We start from the raw sequence: 10,491 nt of genomic DNA, 5'->3' as shown, positions 1-10,491 counted from the left end.
GATATCCACATAAGAAATAATTTTTAATAAAAATTCCTTTTAATTTTCTAGTGGCCGGCCACCTAAGCTTGGGACCCAAGCTTTGGTCGACCACCAACTTGGCTTATCCACTTGGTCTTAGCCGGCCCTAGCTTGGGTTCCAAGCTAGCTTGGCCGGCCCCATTAGGATGGGTAAGAAGGTGGGTATGTGGTGGGTATAAATCTCTATATACAAGAGGCTACGATAGGGACCGAGAGAAGGAATTGGTTTTGGTCTCTCGATGAAATTAAGCTTCCCGTGTTCACCCCGATAACACAACTTAACTTCATCAATAATAATTCATACCACTAAAGAATTATTATTGAACTACCACACCAATCCCAAATTACATTTTTGGGCTCCTTCTTATTATGAGTGTGTTAGTCTCCCTGTGTTTAAGATATCGAATATCCACTAATTAAGTGAGTTACTGACAACTCATTTAATTAATATCTTAGTCCAAGAGTAGTACCACTCAACCTTATCGTCATGTCAGACTAAGTCCATCTGCAGGGTTTAACATGATAATCTTTATGAGCTCCTCTTGGGGACATTATCAACCTAGATTACTAGGACACAGTTTCCTTCTATAATCAACAAGTCACACTATAAGTAACATCATTTCCCAACTTATCGGGCATTTTGATTTATCAAACTAAATCTCACCCTTTGATAAGTCAAATAAATAAATATTAAATATATGTGCTTGTTATTATATTAGGATTAAGAGCACACACTTCCATAATAACTAAGGTCTAGTTCTTTTATTAAATCAGTATAAAAGAACTTACCTTACATGGTCCAGCTCAATACACTTAAAAGTGTACTAGTGTAATTTATTAGTCAAGATAAACTAATGCCTAATTACACTACGACTATTCCAATGGTTTGTTTCCTTTCCATCTTAGTCGTGAGCTAATGTTTATAATTTATAAAGAACCGATAACACAATCTTCTGTGTGTGACGCCACACACTATGTTATCTACAATATAAAATAATTGAACATCTACATTTGGTATATATAAATGTAGACACTTGACCAATGTGATTCTTATAAATGTTTATACAAAAGCTAGGCTTTTAGTATACACTCCAACACCAGCCACAAGAGAATAGAAGAGGATTCTTAGGTTAGTTTTTGGGCACCACCCTCTCTTCTTTTATAATCTTTACTGGCGGTTAAAAAGGAAAGATTTTAACAAAATTCTATTTTAAATAAAATTTTCCTTTTTTCCTATTGTGGATGGTTACAAAAAAGGAAAGATTTTAATAAAATTAAAATCTCTCTTTTAAACCATTGTAAATAGCTATAAAAGGAAAAATTTTAACAAAATTCTATTTTAAATAAAATCTCCCTTTTATTCCTATTGTGGCTGACCCCTTGCTTGGGCACCAAGCAAGGCTTAGCCGACCCTTATCTTGGGCACCAAGCAAGGCTTGGCTAGCCCCTTGCTTGGGTAAGAACCAGGGCTTGGGTGGATGTGAGACTTTATAAATATATATATATATATATATATATATATATATATATATATATATATATATAATGTAGACATTTGACAAAAGTAATTCTCATTTCAAAATATCTCAAAAACAGATGTTCATACAAAAGCTAGGCTTATAGTATACATCCCAACAATTAGGATAGTCGCTTACTAGCTATTCTCACATGAACAGAAAGCTTCCTAATCGATCAGGCTAATAGATTAGGGCAATTGATTATGTTTGAAAGTATAGCTGTTTGAAGCAAGTTACTGACATAGTATGTGATTAAGAAGATTCTTAATCAATTAAGGAACTAACAGTAATCCTAGAAAAGGATTTTTCATGCACTGTTTTATCACCTCTTCACTCTATCTTCTCTGCCAGTTCTTGTGTATTTACTTCTTGTTTCGAGTTATATTTGTTGTTCTTAAGTTGTAGAGGTTTCTCCACCTCTGGATTGTTTTGAGAAGGAGTGTCTTTCATAGTGGAGAGTATGCCCAGCGTGGATCCTTGGATTAGTCACCTCTTCTTGAGATGGATACTAAGTAAATCTTACTTGTTAACATTGGGAGCTTGCTTTGAGTTTATCCACTACAAAATCATCATCATCATGAAGCAAGCGAGCTATTCACCCCCTAGCTCTGAAGTGTCTCAACATGGTACACACCCAACATGTGTTTATAAACAACATAGGCATAATCAATATGATACCTCCAATAGCACACGCTAGACATGTGTGCACACACAATATAGGTATGATCAACATGATACCTCTAATAGTACATACCAGATATGTGTGCACACACAATATAGGTATAATTAATATAATACTTGCAATAGTATATACCAGACACGTGTATACACTCAATATAGGTATAATCAACATGATACCTCCAATAGTATACAGCATGTACATGTGCACATACAATATATACATAATCAGCATAGTAACATCTATAGTGCACACCATACACATGTACACACTTATGCATATGAATGATCAATATGATAACTCCTATAATATACACCATACATGTATACACACTATAGAGTATAGGTAGTCAAATAAGATAACTCCTATAATGCACATCATACACATGTACACACTACTACATATGAATAAGCAGCATGATAACTCCTACAGTACACACCACACACGTATGCATACTACAGGGTATAGTCATTCAAATAAGATAACTCCTATAGTGCACACCATATACGTGTCCACACTACTACATATGAATAATCAGCATGATAACACCTACGATACACACCATACACTTGTATACACTATGAAGTACGAATATCCAAAAATGAGACTGTATAGATAATAAATAGATCATCTCTAAGATTAAGCATATAAGTATCAAACTAAGGTAAAATATGAGTAGAGTCAAGATAAAGTGATCTAATCCATCGACTATATCCATGCACTAAGGACAATAAACTACCGAACTCAAGAAAGAAATATCTGCCTTAAAATGTAGATCATCCGGAACTAATCTCATGTCAAGATGTCTGTCTCAAAATCAGAGTCCTGCATCATTATCTATTATTTTTCTAATTTCACATAAATTAAATAGCCAAATCAAACCCCTAACACTAATTAGAGTAACCCTAATTGAGCACGATCATTAATTAACCTTAATTAATGATTAGCTTCTATTAATCAAGTGTATGGATCAAATTAGGGCTAACTGTATTATTAACCTTAGTTATATACCCATCTTATTAATTAAGCATCAACCTTTAATCAACCTTTCAAATGATCAGAATTTAACTAAACTAAACCCAACCGACCAACACCCGAACCCGACCCATATAACCCGAAAATCCGATTCAAAACGACTTTTTGGGCTATTTCCTATAATTCTTCACTTTTATCTCAATATTCCATCATTATCATACAAACATGATATTAATATACATAAAACATCTAAATTTTTAAAATAAAATTTGATTTAACTCTAAAACCACAACGGGTTCATTTTTGACACCCCTATATATACCCATCTTATTAATTAAGCATCAACCTTTAATCAACCTTTCAAATGATCAGAATTTAACTAAACTAAATCCATTTACATATTTTATTCAAATTTCTAATCGATTACTTGGTTAACAACTCAAAATATACTAATCACTTCCCTTCCCATTCCTCATTTCCATTAGCAATCATAATCAACTAAATCTAGATGTTAATCCATATTCCACTCTACTAATGGAAGCTATCAGGATTACCCAACTTTGGAAATCGATATTAGAGTTTACCCTATTTGGCCAATCCTTCTCTAGTGATGGATCCCTGACGGCAGGCATCCAACAGTGGCACAAGGGAAGGGAAAGTGTTATCGGCTAGAACCAATAGCTTACTTCCTATGGTCAAAGAGATGCTGGCAGTGTCAACCTGAGTTTGTGCCAGAGGACGGACTAGCACAGGTAGCCTTCATAGATGGGAGGGAAAGAGGGGCAGCTCTGCAATGTCCGACGATGTCTAAAGGCAGTGGTGTCATCAGGTCGGCCTTACACTAGGGGTAGCGTCGGATCGAGGAAACAATGGATGTGGAGATCGATAACAGCTGGCAGTGCAGGGCGTCAATGGCTCACCAATAGGGCGACAGTCATTTGCGGTGATTAGGAGGAAAGGAAGTGGATAGAGGTGGTCGGACTTTGCTGCTTGAGCAGATGAAATCTCACGAGAAATAATATTGTGGCCAACATCGAGTAGAAACTACCAATGACAGTTAGGAAGGATGGCGCCGGTGATGGGCTCACGAATGGACGATGTAGCGGCGACGTTGGAGTGAAAACGCGAGGGAGAGGGCACGGTAGAGGCGGTGGTGATAGAGTTCGAGAGAGGAAAAGGGAATCAGGTGAATAGTGATGAGTGGGACAGAGGTTTTGATATTTATACTTAGGTTAATGATTTATAATCTTAGGTTAATTAATTCAATCAACTCTCATTTAATTGATATTTTAAATAGATTTTATCCTGATCCAAAGATCTATCCCCTTAAAATGTGTCATCTGAACTTCGTTTAAATGTAGAAAAATTTTCAAAAATTTTTAAAAAATTCTATATGGTTATTTCTAACACTAAGGCGACCCTCCCAAAATATAAAAGCTAATAAAAAGGTAATAAATTCAATTATAAAATTATTATCTAACAAAGTTATATGCAGAATAGGAAAGGTCAAAGATGCCCACAAGTTTTAGACTCCGTTGAACAAACTTTATGAGGATCTATTAAAACTAAAAGATCAAGTCAAAGTCGAATCCAGACACGAGCCTAATCCAACGGAAAAGCATAGAGAATTAGGGGTTGCATTTAATATTAGTACAATTTACCAAGACATCCCTGTTAATAGCAATTTAAATAATGTGCATAATAATTTAGAAAATACAAAAATACCCCTAGTATGATGCATGATAGAATAATTACTTCTTATGATAGTTTGAATTTACATGTTTGTAGATTTGAATAAATCAAATTTAATTAAAAATTTAAAATTAAATAATAATTTAGTTAATAGTAATAATTTTATTTTGAAAAATTCAATTAAAAATCTGAATAATTTAATTAATAATTTAAATCTAAATTTAGATAATAATTCAAAGTTAATTAGTAAATTTAATCAAGAAAATAATCAAGTTAATCTACATCTAGACAAAATTAATTATAGTCCAAATAAAGTTTTTTCTTTATTTGACAAACATAAATCCAATAATTCAAACAAAAAATTAGATTTAATTAATTCAGAAAGTATGAATTTAAATAAATAAAAAATAAAAATATTTAAAATTCATAAATAAATAATAATTTAATTAATTTAAATATTAAGATAAATTCAAAAAAAAAGTCAATATAGATCTAGATAAAATTAATAAATTTCTTACTAAAATATTTGATAATCTAGATAATATCAATATAGAAATTTCTATCCAAAACAAAGATAAGTTTATTAATTAAAAAGTAAAAATTATTAAAAATTTAATTCTTAAGGGTGATTCTATAAATAAAATTAACATAATAAATTCAACTAACTCAACTAATAATATAAATTTAAAAGATAAAGAAAATATAAATATAAATATGAATTCAAACACTAGGATAAAATCAAAACTAAATCACACAAATTAAAAATTAAAAATTAATAAGAATTTAAATACTAAAGATAAGATCTTAAACATAGATAATTTTACAAATTTGAAATTAAAAATTAATAAGAATTTAATACTATAAATAAGATCTTAAATATAGATAATTTAACAAATTATAAATTATAAATTATAAATTAATAAGAATTTAGATATTAAAGATAAAATTTAAAATTAATTTAAATACTAAAGATTTGTTCTGACTAGTTTTCGCTTTAAATCCAAGTCTGGTTTGGTGGTACATGGCTCGCTGAGACTCAAGAAATATGTTAAGGCCCTTAGATTCGATAACAAACTTTTTCAGTCAATCTTTAAGTTTAGTAACCTGATCTTCCATATTGGAATTCTCTTTATCAAGTTTTTAGACCTGAGTTGAGGTTCCTACCTGAACCTACTTGATTACTAAACTTGTGTTAGTTTGCTCCTTGAGAAGTTTGACCTCCTTTAGTAGCGAGTTGACCCGGTAGTTGGTTTTTTCTAATTTGTGATTCAAGTAAGAAATTACATTAAATAGATTAGATTGTTCAGTTCATCTTACATTGGGGTTAGACCCTTTAGAAATGTATATGACCATGACTTGATTCAGATTCAGCTTCCAACTCAAACCCGGTCTCAGACTCAGACTCGGTTCTAGCCATCATTGCCAAGTAACTAAGTTGTTCTTCTTCTTTTTTGGAGGATGAAGATGTTGGGGATCATATGGCAACTAGAAGGGGGGGGGGGGGGTTGGATAGACGATGCCCCCAATTTGATTGCTTCCTACAATGTTAGCTTGTGCAGCGGAATACAAGCAAATGCAAATATAAAGCTAAAGACCATAAGGAAAACAAGCAAACCACTAACACGATGTTTAATGTGGTTCAGAGATAAAGCTCTTACTCCACGGCTATCCGTAAGGTGGACGATCCCAATTCATCAGTAGATTAGTCCCCAAAACTCCGGCTAGTGCAATCCTTCTTGTTGGTGGAGAACCCTCGCCACAACTCGACCAAGAACACTCGGATTGTTAGTAGGTTCGGAGACTCTAATTAGGCTTTAACCAAGTCTAATTTCATTACCTTGGCTAGTCATCCCAAGATCCATTATATAGAGCTTGAGAAAATCAGCAAGGTTGATTTTACCATTACCAGTTGACTAGTCCTTGCACCAGTCGACTGGTGCTAGCCAAACGGTACTCCAACAACTCTTTACCAGTCAACTAGTCTTTACACTAGTTGACTGATCCTTGCTGTTCGAGCACAGAAACTCTTTGTGCTTTGCCCCAGTTGACTAGTCTAAGTACCAGTAGACTAGTAAAACCCTAAACATAGGGTTTCCCTTCCCGAGTATATTTCTCTCGCACTCGGACCCTCATGATTCACTTGACTCTTCTTCGCAGCTTTTACCTCTTGCTTTCAAGCCGACTTCCTTTAGCTCTCATCCCTCGGATGCATTCAAGCCCGCAGCTCATCGCCAATGCCATCCTTCACGTATGCCTCAAAGTCGCTTCCCTCGGACCTTGTCCTTGTTTCCTTATCCGTTGTCCCTTGGATGCTCCATCCTTCACTGGACCCGAAGCAATCAAGCTAAGTCATACACATATCAAATACATGAGTGAACCTAACTTAAACCCTTTGTCCAATTATCAAAGCACATGGTCGCACGGACCATTGGGAATGTTCCAATAATCTTCCCCATTTTGATGTTTGACAATACGTTTAAGTTAGTGAAAACATAATAGCAAAAATAATATGCTAATAACAAATGGACTTACGTTGCCAAGGCTACACACTTGGACTGACACCGCCGAGAAATGGACTTACATTGCCAAGGCTACACACTTAGATTTACACTGCCGAGAAATGGACTTACGTTGCAATGTACTTACGTTGCCAAGGCTACACACTTAGACTTATAATGCCTAGAAATGGACTTACGTTGCCAAAGCTACATACTTGGACTTACACCGTCAAGAAATGGACTTACATTGCTAAGGCTACACACTTGGACTTACACCGCCAAGTCAAAAATGTAAACATGCATTGGAACTTATCACAAGGCTCCCTCTACATCTAAGCTCCCCACACTACAACAAAATTGTTAAAAGACAACACCATAAAGACAACAGTTTTAGAAGGAATTGTTATTAATTTGGTAAAAGACAACGGTTTTTGACAAAATCGTTGTCTTTGAGTGCCTGAAAAAAATAAAAGACAACAGTTTTGTAAAAACCGTTGTTGTTGAGCGACTTTTGGTAAAATCAACAACACCTTTTACAATAGTTTTCAAAAACTGTTGTCTTTAAGGGCTTTTTTAGGGTCAAAGACAATAGTTTTAATAAACCGTTGTCTTTGACTTTATTCTTTCGCCGTTTTTCCCCTTCGTTGTTTTTGTTGTAGCAGTGGTTTTCTTCCCTCTCTCTGAAAATTTTTTGGCGCCCTATTTTCCCCCTTAGCCTACCCGAACCCTATTTTCCCCTTCATCGTGTGTCAAATGCCTCTGCTTGTTCTTGCGGTATTTGAATCACCGCTTTGTTTTTGAAGCCCTAAACTAAAGGCTTCTCTCACTCACTGTCTTCGTCATCTCCTTCTCCAATCCTCCCGTGACAGTGGCGGCTCTCCATTCCATCGCCTCTTGATCCAGCTGAGTTCTTCCTTCATGGCGCCCATCACCCCTGCAGTAGACTGTATCCTTCCTTCTTCTCCTTGCTTGTCGCCTCAGCTTCAAGGATTCTTGGAAGGGTTTATGCGGGGGTTCCTCGATCGATCGTGAATGATCGCTTTTGGTTCCATTTCCTTTCTCTTTTCATGTTTCTTTCTTAGCCAGTCATCTCAGCTGAAGTCCAAAGATACTATAGCACAAGCTGTTGACTATTTGATCCTAGGTCTTGCAGGAGTTTGTTTAGGGATACTTGCTAAATCATCAAACGACTCGAATCTAGGAGCTGCTGGTTACACATACACAATTATAGCTGTTTGTAAGTTGGAGATGGCTCACCTTTCATTATGCATACTCGATTGTTTGTAAAAACTCTCTCTTCTAACCTTTGTTTACCACGCCATGGAGACATCAACGCGCCTTCTGTGGAGCACCAGCTTCTTTCGCCACAAGTTCTTCTCCCTCTTCGTTTTCTCCTGCTAATCCGATCGACAGATCCCCTTCGATCTATCCAACTAGGTTGGGATCCAAGGGAGGGAGAAATCAGACGCGTAGTATTTTTTTTTCTAGTCGTATTTGTCCAATTCAGATCCAATCTGTTGATCGTTTAGGATCTGAGAAGAGAGGATGGATTCTAGTCCCCATCTGATATTTGATTCCTCTTTGTCGTCCACTCGCGCATGGCTGCTCGTGTTGGGTGATGGGAACTCCATCTTCCGAGGTACTGTTACTATTCCTTCTACTATTTCATTGACTTCGACTTGGATTTGGTTTTAGTTATAATAAGCTATTCGATTTGGGGCGGAATTAAAGGGTTGAGGTTGGCGGAGGAGCATGGCGCCACCAAGAGGTCGTTCTTCACATCACCAGATGAGATTTACGAGGAGGAATACTACGAGGAGCAGCTGCTGGAGAAGAAGTGCCGCCTAACGCCAGATCAGGTTACTCCTTTACTCAAATTTCAGAATCAAGCTACCAGATTTTTACAGTTTAAAGAAAAGATAGCTTCCATATTCCTTTTTTGGCTCCCCTTATCGTTTACCAGCAACTTTGGAGAGAGCTATGCTCTTCTTTTAAGAAATAATGATTTCGATTCTCATGTGATCATGCCACCAACTTTGGGAGGAAAGAGCCTGTTGGTTTGTCTTGTTTTGGTAGAGTAAAAAGTTTGTTTTGTTCGTATCCAAATCTGGGCGTTAGATCATTGAATGCATAATTGGCGACAGATCAACGTAGTTGTAGTAAATTTTTCGTTGGGTTTACTAGTGGTAAGATGTAATAAGAAGATACTTATCGACCAACTTCTCATTGTTTTACTCCATTTGCTCTGTCGCTGAATATTTGTTTTGGATGCAGGAATGATCGGCTTCCTTTCTCCAACAAAGGTAAATTTATTGGAACGTAGCTTTGAGGAGGAGAACAAGTTGGAGCCGGAGCGAAAGAGCGAACTGGATCGAAAGCTAGGCATGCAACTGAGGCAAGTTGCAATGTGGTTCCAGAACCAGCGTGCAAGGTGGAAGAACAAGCAACTTGAGAAGGATTTTGATCGGCTCAAGTCCTCATATGAGTCACTCCTTACTGATCATGCTGCCCTCTTCAAGGACAACGAGGGATTGCGGTTGGAGGTAATTCCCCTCTTTCTCCTCAGATCCATAGAGTCTCTCCCAATTTTGCAAGTTGGACTATGAGTGCCTTATTTGTTAATTTGCTACAGCTTTATTTCTAAGTTATTGTTTATAGTGTTTGCCATTTTTCATCAACACTAACTAGGTGAAATATTTTGGGGTGATGAAGACTCTTCGAATCTTCATTTCCTTTTGAAACTCATAGTTTTAAGCATCTTACATTTCTATTAACTTCCATAAATGGTTAACGCTAAAAGGTATGTTTGCTCTTCTTATTTTGTTAAGAATGATCAGAATGCTGTTATTTTTTGTTTACGTGTTCAACTAATGGTTTACAGCACTTACCTAAAATCATAGAGAAACTTATATCAGGTTAGTTTATGCATTTCAGTTTCGCACTTTCTTGGTCATCTCAGTTTTTAGCTTTTCTTGCCAAAAAGATCCCTTTGTCTGGTTGGTATTATCCTTAACGCTACACTGCAAAAGCTTCAAATTTATTGCAGAAGCTGTCTTTGGATCCTCAGCTGAAGTCCAAAGATGTTGTTGAAGCCACCAAGCAGGTAATA

The 10,491-nt window shown here is 35.9% G+C and overlaps 1 protein-coding gene across 1 annotated transcript; it reads left to right on the top strand.

Annotated features, from left to right (window-relative positions):
* Positions 1-8,927: 8,927 nt before the first annotated feature.
* Positions 8,928-10,026, top strand: LOC121979611 (homeobox-leucine zipper protein HOX16-like). Its single transcript, XM_042531605.1, has 5 exons — positions 8,928-9,021; positions 9,114-9,241; positions 9,527-9,557; positions 9,657-9,925; positions 10,015-10,026. Exons 1-5 carry the CDS (start codon positions 8,928-8,930, stop codon positions 10,024-10,026), a joined length of 534 nt encoding a protein of 177 aa, XP_042387539.1.
* The last annotated feature ends 465 nt before the right edge of the window (positions 10,027-10,491 follow it).

Source organism: Zingiber officinale, chromosome 5A (assembly GCF_018446385.1).
Source record: "Zingiber officinale cultivar Zhangliang chromosome 5A, Zo_v1.1, whole genome shotgun sequence".
In the NCBI taxonomy this organism is placed as follows: domain Eukaryota; kingdom Viridiplantae; phylum Streptophyta; class Magnoliopsida; order Zingiberales; family Zingiberaceae; genus Zingiber; species Zingiber officinale.
The sequence above is the reverse complement of the archived record's forward strand: the minus strand, read 5'-3'. Positions and strand labels throughout refer to the sequence as shown.

Bases quoted from the DNA above. Each gene is read 5' to 3' on its own strand.
- LOC121979611 (XM_042531605.1), top strand. From the start codon at position 8,928: ATGGATTCTAGTCCCCATCTGATATTTGATTCCTCTTTGTCGTCCACT. The intron at 9,242-9,526 runs GTTACTCCTTTA...AATTGGCGACAG, and splicing joins GCCGCCTAACGCCAGATCAG to ATCAACGTAGTTGTAGTAAA. The intron at 9,558-9,656 runs GTTTACTAGTGG...TTTTGGATGCAG, and splicing joins TGTAGTAAATTTTTCGTTGG to GAATGATCGGCTTCCTTTCT.